The sequence below is a fragment of the Pan paniscus genome, chromosome 14 (genome assembly GCF_029289425.2).
Source record: "Pan paniscus chromosome 14, NHGRI_mPanPan1-v2.0_pri, whole genome shotgun sequence".
Lineage (NCBI taxonomy): Eukaryota > Metazoa > Chordata > Mammalia > Primates > Hominidae > Pan > Pan paniscus.
Window position 1 is genome coordinate 45,129,171 of NC_073263.2, and position 16,192 is coordinate 45,145,362.

At 34.0% G+C, this 16,192-nt stretch overlaps 1 protein-coding gene across 2 annotated transcripts in view; it reads right to left on the reverse strand.

Moving 5' to 3' along the window:
- Positions 1–16,192, reverse strand: part of LRRC63 (leucine rich repeat containing 63) — a 65,912-nt gene that overhangs the window by 14,882 nt on the left and 34,838 nt on the right. For both annotated transcript variants that reach the window (XM_055096730.2, XM_034936703.3), the window contains 2 exons: positions 12,456–12,592; positions 920–1,003 (listed from right to left, as the gene is read on the reverse strand). In XM_055096730.2, coding sequence (XP_054952705.1) covers positions 920–1,003; positions 12,456–12,592 — 221 coding nt within the window. The remainder of the gene's footprint in view (positions 1–919; positions 1,004–12,455; positions 12,593–16,192) is intronic.

A 16,192-nucleotide genomic window follows, 5' to 3' on the forward strand; every position in this document is an offset into this window, starting at 1 on the left:
AAGATTACGTTCCTAGGAAACAAAATAAAATGTAGTAAAACTAAATCAGAACTAACAGAAGAAGTTAATGTAAAGAAGTACATAGCTTTTCTCTATTCTGTACTGACAATAATTAGAAACAAGTGGAAATGAGAGAAATATTACATTACATTCATAGTAACAATCACAATCATAAAACACTTTGAAAAGGTTATTAAGACAAATATGAAGTGAGTCATAAATTCCTATGAAGAACATAAAACAAGATCTGAAAAAATGAAAAAAATGTTTTAGAGTAGAAAAATTGATCAAAAATATAAATTCTCCCAAATTTATGAGTAAACTCTATGCAATTGCAATTAAAATTCTAACTTTGTGATTATGTGTGTTGCTGGATGTGCTAGAAATTATACAAAATGATCTCAAAGATTATGTTCTAAAGAGAATAGTTAAGAGACTATTATTGAAAAATAATCTCCCTACTAGTTATTAAAAATTATTCTGAAGTCACAATCAAAACAGTATAGTACTGACCTAGAAGGACATAGATAAACTTCAGACTTTTATTAATGTTAGAAAGAATTGAAGCTTTGCATTAAAATTATATTTTGTATTATTAGCATTTTGCATAAATATATTACCTCACAAAAAATAAATGAAACATAATAAGAGCCACAGGTACACACACAGACAAATGGACATAAGTAGCTTATCGTTCTGTTAAGTAGTCATCTGTACTGTTCTTTAAATAATTTCTGGAAATGTTATGTCTTAAAAATACTGTACACCAATCATTCAAATTACATGTTTGGTAAACTTTGTACTTCACAGATTACATTTTATGGCTATTAAATAAATGAAAGGATCGATTTTCTCTATCACAATCATTATTAAATATATAATTAAGGGGCATATAACTTTCTGTGTACTTCCAAAATACCTGAGTTTCTGAATTTCATTTGGAATAAAAGTAAGTTCATTATAGGAAACATCAAGTTCTTCAAGATAAGACAAGGAAAATAACCTTAAATAGAAAGAGAAAATTAATTGTAGAAATGATTATGAATCATTACTGGGAATAAATAAGTACTTGAGTAAGTAGGCAGGAGTATAGAAACCAGATTTCTAAGGTCTTGAAATTTATATGGACTTCTTTTCATTATAGATTGTGTAATTACTATGAAAATTCCTAAGAATTACTCATCTATCCATTAAGACCAGTTTGAGATTTTTGGAGTGGACAAAGCCCTATTTAGAAAAATTTTCATTATCACTAAGATACTTTTTTGTTGTTGTTGTTGCATTAGTTTCCTAACAAATTACCATAATCTGGGTGGCTTAAAGTAACAGAAATGTATTTTCTCACAGTTCAGGGGGCCAGAAGTCGAAATGAAGGTGTTAGCAGGGCTGGTTCCCTTCAGAGGCTCTGAGGGAGAAACTGTCCCTTGCTTCTCCCCCAGCTCCCAGTGGTTGCCTGCCATCTTTGGCATTCCACGGCTTGTGGAAGCATAACTCCAACCTTTGCCTTTGTCTTCACATGCCTTTCTTATAGGGACAATAGCCATTGAATTTGGGGCTCACCCTTATCCAAGTTAGTATAAGTATGACCTTATATTAACTAACTGCATCTGCAAAGACCCTATCTCCAAATAAGGTCACATTCTGAGGTTCTATATGGACATGAATTTCTGAGGGATGCTATTCAACCCACTACAATTGCATTAAGACTTTTCTAGTAAAATACCTTTGATCTTTCTTTCCATCAAGACAAGTACTTAAAGGTGAGAACCAAAGAATACAAACACTCTGTAAAAACATAGTTGTGCTGTCAGAAGCCCTGACTCCTAGGGGTTGGATGGAAGTGGGAATTGCTTCTTGAAGACTGGAATTGAAGGGCTCAGTATCATAGTCATCATAATCCCTAGTAAACACCCCCTTCTCTGTATGTGCTGTTCTCAAAGACTTTCTTGTTTTCCATGTAAATGAAAGGTGAGAAGTTATTTGTATGATTTTTAACTAAGGCATCATGAGCAGAATTTTTCGCCAACTTCTTACTGTCTTAACATGGCATATAAAGGTCCTCACGATCTGGTCCCGTGCTACTTGTCCAGCTTGCCTCTCACAATCCCCCATATTCCTCTGTGGTCCAGCATTTATTTGCTAAAATTCCCTGAATTAACCAGTTATCACATATCTCTAAATAACACGTAAAATTTCCCCAAGCTTGACTCTGATCATTGTCTTTTCATTTTTTGTCTTGGCTCAGATGTCATCTCTTCCAACAAACTCTTCCCAAATCCTTCAGACTGCGTGAGATGCCTCTTCTGTACTTCTCTGCTTACTCTCTCATAGTATCCATCACATCGTGCAATAAACGTCTGCCTCCTAAAATTATGAGCTTCCAGAGGGCACGGATTCAATTTCATATTTCTATACATCCAGTGCCTTACATACTGTCTAGTACATCGTAAGCGCTGAGTAAATCATAACTGAATGAAAGGAATGGTGACCCCAGTTAATTTAAAATAATTTGCTCTGAGAAGTTAATGAGATTGACTAGGAAAACAAAGGAAATGCCTATTCAATTCAATGTTCATCTCTGACTTCTTATCATCTCTGTAAAGAAAATGTTAATACCATTTGCTCTATCTTTCAGTTCAATATCATATCATTTTCTTGCCTCAGGCAGTTTCTGGAGTCATTCTATCTTCCCTATTACTTTGGCTCTGGCAACCTAGTTTGGTTCCAGGCTTTCACTATGGATGACATATTCCTGCTGATTGTGAGATGTAACAGGTGTAGGCAGCACTGAGGAAGCTGAACAGGTTCTAGAGTTGAAATTTATGTCATCTATATATGATTTTTACAGAGAAAATCTGTTCAGACAGCCTGTTTGGTCTGATACTCTATGTCCCACCAGTACCAAATCTATCACATTTTTTAGGATATGTAAAACTTTTTACATTTACTTCATTGCTTGATTTATTAGCAAATTATTGGCCAATGAGCTGCCTAAACGAGAGCCCTACTGTTAGCTTGCAAGATTAGACTAGCAATAATAATTTCATGTATTAACAGTGATGACCACCACACTGATATAAATATTTATTAAAAGCCTACTATATGGTAATTTAGAATGATCTTTTAACATACCAGTGTAGGATTGTTTTTTACAGGTTAAAAAAATGGAAGCTATAAGAGGTTAAGCAATTTATCCAATTTGGTATGAAATAAAATGTAGCTATCCCTTTTCATCAGATATGTGGAGGCAAGGTAATTTAATCCCCTTCTTTAATAAATAACAATATGGGGAAATAAATGTGTACAATTTCAGATCTGCTGTTAAGACAGGGCTTTCAAGTAGGCTGTTCGGTTCTTTTTGTTCCAAATAGTTTCTCTTTCCCAAATAACCTACCTGCCAATTAAAGCAAATTAAGTCAAACAAGTAAGGCAAAGATTTGACTCCCTCAGTTGAAGTAGCTATTTCCTATGTCATTTTTCTCCTGCTATCCACTGAGAAAAAGATAAAGACTTTTTGTTTTAACCTTTGTGACAGTTGTTTCTGCATAACCTCAGGGCATGAGTCTAAAACATGTCTCTGTCCTTTACTTTACTTCACCCCACCTCCCTTTTTCTCCCTTTTTTATCTTTTCTACAAAAGCTTTGGGAACAGAAAAAAAAAAAAAAAATTGGATTTTTGAAGTGATTTATTATCTTCATTTTATAAGAGAGTTGGAAAGACAAATCAAAGAGCTTTTCATAGTAATAAAGTTCTAAGCATAACATGGGAGTGTTGATCCACTGGCCACTAATAGGAGGCCCCTGTTCTTTCTCCCGCAGAAGCTGAGCTTTCCTGCCTCCATGCTGCCTCACACAGTATGCCCTAAGCTGCTCAAAGCAAAACCTTAGGAACAAAAATGTAGGCCTCAGTAAATGTGTGCTTTACTCAAATAGAATTTTTTTTCTTTATTAACTTCTAATTTGCCCTATATTGAAACAATCGTTACATAATTTCAAAAATATTGCATATTTTATTTTATTTTAGAAATTTAGGTCAAGGAAAAGAGACGAATCTGTGAAAAGAATTGAAAGGATTTTGAAAATAATTTACAAGATTTTTTTTTTTTTTTTTTTTTGAGACAGAGTCTTGCTCTGTCACCAGGCTGGAGTGCAGTGGCGCGATCTTGGCTCACTGCAACCTGCAACTCCCCTGGTTCAAGCGATTCTCCTGCCTCAGCCTCCTGAGTAGCTGGGATTACAGGCACACGCCACCATGCCCGGCTAATTTTTGTATTTTTAGTAGAGATGGGGTTTCACCATGTTGGCCAGGATGGTCTCGATCTCCTGACCTCGTGATTCGCCCACCCCGGCCTCCCAAAGTGCTGGGATTACAGGTGTGAGCCACCACGCCCAGCCAATTTACAAGATTTTCTTACCTAATTTTTGTAACATCCTTGAAGACAAGTATAAGTTTTCTAAACTTTCAGATGGAAACTGAAGTTAAGAGTAGGTCAGGGCTGGGTGCGGGGGCTCACGCCTGTAATCCCAGCACTTTGGGAGGCCGAGGTGGGCAGATCACGAGGTCAGGAGTTCGAGACCAGCCTGGCCAATATGGTGAAACCCCGTCTCTACTAAAAATACAAAAAATTAGCCAGGCATGGTGGCACATGCCTGTAATCCCAGCTACTTGGGAGGCTGAAGCAGGAGAATTGCTCGAACGTAGGAGGCAGAGGTTGTGGTGAGCCAAGATCGTGCCATTGCACTCCAGCCTGGGCAACAAGAACAAGACTCCATCTCAAAAAAAAAAAAAAAAAAAAAAAAAGAGTAGGTCAGTAGCTTGCTAGAGTTTGTAGCATATAAGGCACAGAGCTTGCCTCTGAAAGTATCTTGCTTTTTCTACTCTATCACTTTGAGTCTCATGAAACTAGAAAGATCTTGTTAGGAATGGAAAGATAACAGTGAAAGTACTCTATTATACTTTTAGTAAAACTTTGAGAAGGTACCAAAATAATATATCTGGGAAAAAATACATATGCATATTTTAACATATGGAAACTATAAGAAAAAGACTAATAACGAAAATAATTAAAAAGACAATCTTTTAAGTAGAATGCTTAGCCACCAAAATAAACAACCATTTTTCTATGTTAGATAATATCTAGAAAAAATATGTATTTTAATTTAAATCCTAACACTAGGGTTTCAAACAAATTGAGTAACCAATTGTTTTATTTAATAAAATACTGTTAAATTAGACTTGAACTGCTAAATTTACGTCACAAACCCCCACTTTGTTCCAGTGTCCCTTTCTCAATAAGGCCTACCTTAGCTACCCCACTTAAAATCACACTCTCACTCCCTTTTACTGTTTTTTCTTTTTCATATCACTTATTGCCTTCTCACATACTATATAATTTATTTATTACATATATTGACTGTCTCCTCCTGGAGAATGTGATCCCCACAAGAGTTGAAATCTTTGACTGGTTTTGTTTTAGTTTGCTGTTACTGCCATTAACAAATTGCAACACAAACAGTGGCGTACAACAACTCAGATTTATTAATTATAGTTATATAGGTCAGAAGTCTGCAAAGGTCTCACTCTACTAAAATTAAGGCATCAGCAGGACTGCATTGCTATCTGGAGTCTCTAGGGAGAATCTGTTTTCTTACTCATGCAGGCTGTTGGCAGAATTCAGTTCTTTCCGGCTGTAGAACTGAGGCCCTTGTTTTCTTGTTGGCTGTATGCTGAAGGCCATTCCCAGGTTTTCAAGCTGCCTCATTCCTTGACTCATGGCTCCCTTCCTCCATCTTCAAAACCAACAAAAGCAAGTCAAGTCCTCAGGTGGTATCTCTCTGACAAATGCTTCTGCATCCCCCTTCCATTTTTAAGAGCTCATGTGATTTGATTGGGACCACTCAACTAATCCAGAATAATCTCCCTACTTTAAGATCAGCTGATTAGAACCCTTAATTTCATCTCCAAACTTAATTTCCCTTTGCCATGTAATATAACATATTCACATGTTCTGGTAGAATATGAACATCTTTGGGGACCATTATTCTCCCTATCACAGTTCATCCCTAAAGATTCACATCTATCCCACATGCAAAATACATTCACTTATCTCAGTTTCCTGAAAGGTTAACCTTTACAGCATCAACTCCAAGTTCAACATCTCATCTAAATCTCAAAAGTCCCATATCTCATCATCTAAATTAGGTATAGGTGAGGATCCAGATATAACCCATCCAGAAGCACAACTTTTCTCCATTTGTGGATCTATGAAATTAAAGAAACAAGTTATCTGCTCTCAAAATACAATGGTGAGACTGGCATAGGATAAGTTATAGATATTCTGGTTCAAAAGGGAGAAAATGAAAGGTAAACAGGAATTACCAATCCCAAGCAATTTTGAAATAGGACTGAGTAAACTTCATTTGGTTTCAAGGCCTGGGAATAATCAGCTCTGCCACCTGCTTTCCAGTTTCTGCCCTCCTGGCTTCTGGCTCTGTCTTTTAGAATCACAGCTCCACCTTTGGTGCTCCTGGCTTCATCCTCCCCGGTTCCTGGCACCATCCTCTGAATCACCCTCCCTTTTTCATGAAAGTTGGCACACATATTCAGCTGTTTCCTGCCCATGGAATTTTGGAGATCTGACAGCCTTTTTTCATTTCATACTGTCTTTGTCCTTCTTAATACACTCTGGCAACATTTCTATTAGTATAAAATCTTCAAGAACCTAGTGGGTTTCCCATGTATATCATGAGTATTCATTCCATAAGACAAAAGACTTGTCCACAAATTTCGTTCCTAGTTAATCCCATTTCTATTTTTGACTTTGCTGAAATGGCTGAGGCCATGTGACATGAGGTCATCATTAAAAAGGAATGGAATACTGATATATACAACATGGGTGAATCCCCAAAATGTATGTTGAGTGAAAGATGTCAGACTCAAAAAATCATTTGTTGTATCAATCAACTTTTATAATTTTCCAGAACAGGCAAAATAAGTCTATGATGTTAGAAGTCTGGGAATTGACTAGAAATGTACATGGGGACATTTCTAGGGTAAACTTTCTAGGATAATGGGAATACCCCATATCTTGTTTTGGATAGTAGTTATATGGGTGTGTATATTTGTTAAACACTTTAAATCAAATAGCTAAGATTTGTGCATTTTATTGTATATAAATTATACCTAAAAATTTTAGAAAGAAGGAAGACTAGGAGGAAAGATGAAAGCATTGAGGTTACTAATAACTATATATATATATATATATATTTTTTTTTTTTTTTTGAGGCAGGGTCTTACTCTGTTGCCCAAAGCTCACTGCAGCCTCAACTTCCCAGGCTCAAGTGATCCTCCCACCTTAGCCTCCTATGTAGCTGGGACTACAAGTACATACCACTGTGCACAGCTAATTTTTTGTATTTTTTTGTAGAGATGGGGTTTTACCATGTTGCCCAGGCTCTATGTATTTTTTGTTATAGTAAAATATAGATAACATAAAATCTGCCATTTTAGCCATTATTAAGTATGCCATTCAGCAGCATTAATTACAATTACAGTATTATGCAACCACCAGCACTATATGTATTTCCAGAACTTTCCCATCATCCCAAACAGAAACTCTATATCCATTGAACAGCTACTCCCAATTCTCCCCTCTCTGCTATACCTGAGCCCCCAGTAACCTATATTCCACTTTCTGTGTCTGTAAATTTGTCTATTCTAGGTACCTTATATAAGCACAATAACACAATGTTTATCCTTCTGTATCTGACTTATTCCACCTAGCATAATGTTTTCAAGGCTCATTGTTGTTGTAGCATATACTAGCATTTCATTCTGTTTTCAAGATGAATAATGTTCTATGTATGTATACATCACATTTTGTTTATTCATTAATTAATCTGTTAATGGACATTTGAGTTACCACCTTTTGATTATTGCGAATAAAAACAATTAGGTTTTCCACTGTTTTGTTGATGGACATTTGAATTGCAGACTTTTTCAGGATATTGCAGATAAAACTGCTATGGACATTCCCAAAGAAGTCTTTTTATGGAGGCTAAAATCTACCTTCTCCATCTTACACATGAATGACTGAGCTACTGAAGATAATCAGCAGAAATGCAGATTCGTGTCACCATGAATCCTTGGTTTCCAGTCTCAGCTAAGCCCACAGCATCGTCTCTCAAACATTCACTTTCCTGTGCTCTGTTCTTTTCTGTTCCTCTCAATATCAACACTAAATCATCACAACTTTCTTTAAAACTTCTTTTCAATCATTATTCTTCTTGCTCTCAAAGATTATCTGAAGTTATTTCATAGTAACCTCTCTCAACTGATGCATTATAGGAGCTAAATAAATCTTTGTTGACTAAATGAATTTCCTGTTTTCTTACCCATATAACTATATATTTTACATGTTCATTTTTGGGACCTACCTCCAGTTTTAGGAGATAAGGGTTACTCCTCCTGTTCAAGACCAGAATCTCCACCTGAGCTGATGACTTCTTCCCCTCCCATCTCCTGTGAAATTCTGCATCATCTGTCATCCTTCCACATCTTCAATCTATTCCCTATTGGTTTCTTTCCAACATCCTGTAAATATGCCCGAGTCTTTAAAAAACTAACAATAAAAATGTTTCTAAGATCCCACTTTCTCTATAGCTTTTGTCTAATCATTCTTCTCACATTGCATCTAAAGCTCTACAAAGAATGGTCTACACTCATTATCACCAATTTCTTCCCATTCCATCACAACCCACTGCAAGCTGGCTTTTATTTCCATCATTCCACTAAAACTGTTCTCACCTTTACTCTTACTGAGCTTCTCTATTGTATTTGACACTGTTGGTCATCCTTCTTTTTCAAAATAATCCACTTCCCTGGCTTCCATGATACTCTTGGTTCTCTTTATGCAATTTGAGGCTTTTCCTCAGTCTTTATAATTTCTTCTTTATCTGTCTGTATTTGAAACACAGATGTTTCTCCAGAAATATCTCCAGCACAAAACTCTCCTGTGAGGTTAATAGGTCTAGGTCCAGAATTGTGATGAAAAACAGAAATCTAAAATCAACATGGTAATCTAAAATCAACACGGTAATCTAAAACAAAACCCATTATTTTCCTTCATTCAAACCTCCTCAGCCTTCATTGTCACTCTTGTGCTTAAAAACAACCAATGGCTTCTCCGTGCACTTTAAATAAATTATAAATATTTTCACCTGACCCTCACAGCTTCATGGGATGTAGTCCCTATCCAACTCCTAAACCTCACCTGGGTTTTATTCTAAGCCATGCTGGCTTCCTGTCAGCCTTTGAGGAGTCCAAGCTCTCATTACCTCCCATGTTATTCCCACTGCATGAATATTCTTTTTCTTATTCTTGGACTGGATTTATAAACTTCTGCTTAAATGTCATTTCCTCAGATACACCTTTCTTAGTGACTCAATTTTTTTTTCTCCTGACATCATATTGTTCTTTTCAGTCAAAGCCCTTAGAATGTTTTATATTTATATATTCATATATTTATTATGGTGTTTATTAAAATTCCTGTATCGTGCTCTGGATTCTAAGCCCCATAAGGGAAAAGATCATGCCCCTTTTCCTTTAACAATCTGAACCCAGTGCTTAGGACAGAGCCCAGTATTTAGTAAATACTCAATAAATATATTTTACATGATTGAATTGTTTCACTCTAACTAGAAATCTGGGCATTACCTTGACTTTTTTTTTTTTTACTTTGACTTTTCTGTTCCTTATAGCCTCTATGTCTCAATTCTAGATCTTGCAGGTTTTACTTCAATTTCATAACAATTTGTTCCTCCTTCTCCATGCTCACTACCATTGCCTTGGTCCAAGTTCTCTTCATCTCTTGCTTGAACTACTGCAATGGCCTTCCAACTGGTCACCTTTAATTCTGTTTGTCCCCTCACATCCATCCTCCACACTGCCACTAGAATAACGTAAAATATAAGTTTGACTCTACCACTCACATATGGAAAACCTGTAATGGTTTCTTGTTGCATACAGCATAAATTCTTTACCTTAGCTCATAAGGCTTCCTAGATAATCTGGTCCCTGCTTACTGTACCATTTCTTACCACTTGGCATTGCCCTCTAAGCTTCAAAACCAGCAAACTGCTTGTATTTCCCATCTCATGTTATATATGCTGCTTCTTTTCATATACGTTGTAACTTTTCATTGAAGAAATATCCACCCTATCATTGGCCCAACTATCCTTTGTTGTCTCTCCTGTTTAATCCACCTAATTCACACTCAGTCACCTTTGGATCAAATACTACATCTTCCAGGGAACCAACTCTCACCCTTCAGAATGGGTTACATGTAACTCATACATTTTACTGTGTACATCTCCATTATTTTACTTTACTTAATTGTATTCAATTGTCTGCCTTCCTTTTAGGTGGTGAGCTCCTAGGAGCACACAGTATTAATAGATGCTTCATGAACATCTGCTGAATTAATTACAAGAATGAAAGTATAACATTCAAAGTGTATCAGTGCAATTGCTTGTGATGGTAATAATGTCCAAACTCCAGAATTTACATGGAGCCAGAATATCTCAAATATATTACATAATGGTTTGGTTCACTAAATTTCACTCAATTTAATTCAGTTACTGATCTCCAAGTCTCACCACACTCTGTGAGGTCTTCTTTGCTCAGCAAGGTAGAGTTCTGACAACAACCCTTAGATATGAAGAATTCAGCACCTTCATTCTTCACTGTATAAGTGCTGTCCTGGTGAGTTTTCATTGAACAAACTTTGCAAATAAACATTTTTATTATGTCAGAGCTTGCTTGAAGTCTTCTTTGAGGTCAATAAAGTTAAGTTTTCCCCATTATGTTTTTCATTCTTGGCTTTAATATGCTGTCATTCTTCCCTTGATATGCATACATATCCTATGTTATTTAATAAAACTATGCCGCTTTATTTTAGAAACACTAATAGTTTTTAAAAATAGCTTCTGCAAACTTTTTGATTATAATCAACAATTCATACTTATTTGCCCAATATCTAAACAATGAACAAAATGTTGACCTTTTAGTTATAATCACATTTCACTTGCTTTAGGAATTTTTAGTTTAAATGGTAGTTATGATTATTGAAAGTGTATAATTATGATTATAGATTATCCAGTAGGAATTCATGTTTAGATGCTGTATATATACATATATATTTATACATATATAGTTCTGTGTGTGTATATATGTAATTGTATATGTGTTTGTGTCTATATAAACAATTACAGATATGTGTGTACACATGGGTTAGTATACATACATATATTACTTTGCTCTCTCCAATGAGAGGGTCTAGAAGGAATGATATCCTAATGGTGATAAGGATACCCAACACCCAGATCTTGGCTTTTAAACACTATTTTCTAATAAAAGGAAACAGGATTTCCTTAGAGAAATGGCAGATAGTGTCAGGGCAGGGAAAATACAGTTTATGTACTGTGGAAAAATCCGGATGAGTCAAACAGAAATAAAATACCCATATGTAACATTCTTACTTCTTTAGTGTTTATTCTTTCTTTTCATATATGTAACGTGTAATGTGTGATATGTATATGTATTTTATATAGAAATGGTATAATTTTTTAATATAATTTCTTATTCTTTTAAATAACTGAATGTTTATGAATGTACAATTTGTTAGATCATTAATTACAAACAATACTGAATGAACATCTTTATAAATGAATTTGGATGCACTTCCTTAATTACTATAGATAAGACTCTTATTTTGCAAAGTATTATTCAATTATTTATGAGTCCCTTTCTCTTTGCACTGAGAGATTCAATTTGTTAAACTCTGATTGGAATAAGTATCTTGTTTTGACATTTGGTTAAGGTTTTGGTTTAAAATTTTCATTAGGAGTTAAATAACTACTAGTCCATACGTGGGAAGAAACCCATCTCTTTTATGTCCAAATATCAGCATTCTTATGGAGTTGAAAGGGTCTTAGACATCATATAAGCCAATCTCCTTAGTTTATAGATTAGGAAATTGAGGCCAAGAATGGTTAAATTACTTTCTCCAGATCAAATATATAATTATCATCAACTTTAAAGTCAAAGGTCTAGATTTCCTCATCCCAAATTCAGTGCTCTTTCCATATCCAAAAAAGGCTGTCAAGAGGTAGGTGCAAGGCTCTCACCTGAACTGCTTTAGATAATTCCTGTTAATTTAACCCATACTCAGATAACGTGTTTCTAGATGTATAGTCATTAGACCCATATTAATTGCTCTGTATGTAGCTGGTAGGATTGTTTTTAACACCATAAGAAGAAGTATATTAGCTAATTAGAATAGAATACAAATTACTAAATAGCCAAAAAGCTGTTAGCTGCTTTCAAAGGGGAAATTGATCTTTTTCGAAATTATGAATTATTTTCTGTGTTTATAATCTCAGACCATCAACCTTACCCAATTGGAAGAACAGTAATTAAATTAAAAGCAATGGTGAAAATTCTAAGGAACTCAAGTTGTTGAATTTCAGAAGGAATTTCTTTGATAGGATTATTTCTCAATTTCAGTATTTGTAAATTTTTAAGACATAATATCTGGGGAACAGAAAAGAGAAACAAACATGAGCGGAATAATAAAGTATGCAAATCATTATTTGTTACCTTTTATAAACTCTCTGAACTAATGTACAATCATTATAGCAACATTAATAGGCTATATCATGTAACTCAGTAAATACCCTAGGTCAACCTTCAAAACAAGTGACCAGCATTAATCGGTATGATATGGTGAAATAGTGCAACCACTGTACTCATACACCCTTGACTCAAGAATGGTCCTTTTCTAAGTGTGCAAGTTACCCTTTCTGATCAAGCTCACGGTTTCATACGAGGAAATCACGGAATAATGAGGGAGGAAGGAGGCATCTGCAGAACCAGGAAGATAGGTGGAATTAACCTTAGTGATCAGAGAAGTGTTAGATATCATAGCCAGATTATTTCTGACATCACAGTAATTTCATGTACACTGATTTTTCATGTGAAATTTAAAAAATAGAATAAACCATTTAAATCTATTATCTTCCTCTTAAATTTATACAAATTTTAAAAAGAAAAACAATCTATGATCTTTACTTGATTAGTATATTTTTCTCTGGTGAATATTAACAAGGTCTTATATTAGTTCTCTTTAATATTAAATTCAACCTTGTTATCATCATAAAGGTCCAAAATTGGTGGAGTAGAGCAAGTTCATTCTTGTAATCAGGAAGCATCAGTGCTCCAAGTTTGCCTTTCTTTTCAAAATTATTTTGGCTCTTTGTAATCCTTTGCATTTCTATATAATTTTTAGGATCATGGAGCCATTCATATTTTCTAAAGACCCTTCTTGTGTCTTTGTAGGAATGTGTTCATTTCACCTAAGTTATTTAATTGGTTGGTATACAGTTATTTATAGTATTTTCTTTAAATCTTTTTAATTTCTTAAGGTCAGTAGTGATGTTTCTTCTTTCATCCTGGTCTTTAGTAACATAAGTCTTCTGTCTTTTTCTCTTGTTAGTCTACGTAAAGTTTGTCAATTTTGTTGATTTTTTAAAAGTAATAACTTCTGTTTTTAAATTTTCTCTGTTTTTCTATCTTCTATTTCACTAATTTCTGTACTAATATTTACTTTCCTTGCTTATTCTTTGTTTAGGTTTAGTTTGCCCTTTTTTTCTAGTGGCTTTACATGAAAAGTTAGTTTGAGATATTTCTTCTGTTTTAAAAGATTTACATTTAGCTATAAGTTTCCCTCTGAGTACTCTGTAATGCATCTCAGAAATTTTGGTATGTTGTGTTTTCATTTTCATTTATCTAAAAATATTTTCTAATTTCACTTATAACTTATTCTTTGACCCACTGGTTATTTAGGAGTATGTTGCTTAATTTCCATATATTTGTGAATTTCCAAATTTCTTTCAGTTTTTGGTTTATAATTTAATTCCATTGTAGCCAAAAATAGACTTTTGTAATTTTTCAATCCTTTTAAATTTATTGAGACTGATTTTGTAGCCTAATATATGATTTATCCTGGAAAATGTTCTGTATGAACTCAAGAATTGTGTATTCTGCTGCTACTGGTTTGAGTTAGACCCTAATACATTCCATACAGATTTATTAGGTCTAATTGGTTTATAGTGTTGTTCAATTCTTCTATTTCCCTCTTGTTCTTCTGCCTAATTTTTCTATTCATTATCGAAAGTGGGATATTGAAGTGTCCAATTATTATAGTTGCATTTTCTATTCCTCCAATTCCTTTGGTTTTTGTTTCATATACTTTGGGGCTCTGTTACTAAATAAACATTTGTTTATAAAGTTCTATTATCTGATAAATTGACAAATGTCTCTTTTTATCTCTAGTAACTTTTTTTGCTTTAAAATATATTTTGTCTGATATTAGTATAGTCTCTCCGGCATTTCTATTGTTGCTGTTTGCATGATATGTATTTTCTCATGCTTTTGGCTTCAACCTCTTCAATCTTAAGTGTGTTTCTTTTAATCTTAAGTGTGTTTCCTGCAGACAGCGTATCATTGAATCTGTATAAGAACTTGTATAATTTTGTACAGTTTGACTATCTGTATCTTTTGATTGGATTGTTTGATATATTCACATTTAATGTTATTATTGACATGATTGGATTTACATCTGTCATTTCACTTTTAGCTTTCTATATGTTGTATGTTCTTTTAATTCTTCCTCTACTGCCTTTTTTTGCATCAAGTGAATATGTTCTAGTGTAATATTTTATGACTTCAATAAATGTTTTCAGTATGTTCTCTTGAGTTATTTTCTTAGTGATTGTTTAGAGGTTATAATATACACCTTATCAGAATTTACTTCAGATTTATACTAACATAATTCCAGTGAGATATGAAAATGTTCTTCATACATATTCAATTCCTTCTTCCTTTTTTGTCTATAATTTCTACATATATCATATCCATATATGTTACAGACATAACAATACATTATTATACTTATTACTATATCTGATTTTATGACTGTTTAAGAATCTTAGAGAAGAAGACCAAGTATATGTATATAGAGTTTGCTATATTAATCTTCTTTATTTAACATTTCTGCTTCTACCTTCTCCCATCCGAAACTATTTTAGAGGACACTGCAATTTGCCTGATTCAACCATCTTAAAGTTTCCATGAAATCGGTAATAATTTGAATCACCCCACTTACCTCAGTCCCCAGCCTTTTATTCATTGCCTTTATGCCATGCTAACAACTGGGCCTCATTAGCCTGTCCCCCAAACAGCCTCTCTAAGCCTAGATATTACCATCTTCAATGGAATATTTTATCTATAGCTATATAACACAGACCTGCATTTTAATGACAAGTTGATCTCTGTCACTTTAACAATGAGCACTTTATATCTTACAAGTGACTAGCTCTCTTGTCTTCATACATTTATTTTTTAGTGGATGGAGTTTTCTTTGGCAGATACACAAATATTATCTGTATCTACTTAGAAGAAAGGTTAAATTAATGTGAAGAACTCAGATCGCTATATTCCTTGGGAATTCTTGTCAATTTCTCCTAGTCAAATTAATAAAACTGGTGTTATGTATTAGAAAAGAAATAACTTCTCCAATTGAAAATAAAAACATTATATTATAGAGAAAATATGGAAAATATATGTTTTCAATACCATATGATTGAAAGAAGAAAATACATTTGCCAAAAATAAACTCGCTAAAAGACAATACTCTGGAAATCAATTCACAAAACCACCAATTACCCAGTAATCAATGAAGCAATGACTAAAGACACTAAAAACGTAATTTGTCCTAATCACTCATAATGGTTCATTCACTTGAAATGACATTAAATTAGCTCATCCCATATCTGATTATCCTTCATACATTTTATTAAGCAGAATATTATATTTTATCGTTTGGTAATTAAAACTTGTTACAACACTGCATGTTTACTTTGTTTTTAAAGCTTCTGATTGGCACATAAATAAGGTTTATTTTAGATTACATTCAGAGTTAGAAGAATAAATATTTAATATACATTATAGAATTATGAGAACACATTTGAGAGTCTCACTATAACATAGTCTTTGAGGATTACATCATGGGATTTCCTAAGAAAGATGTACTGTACATTTTGCGCTTCTGAAAATAAGCCATTCAAAAGATGC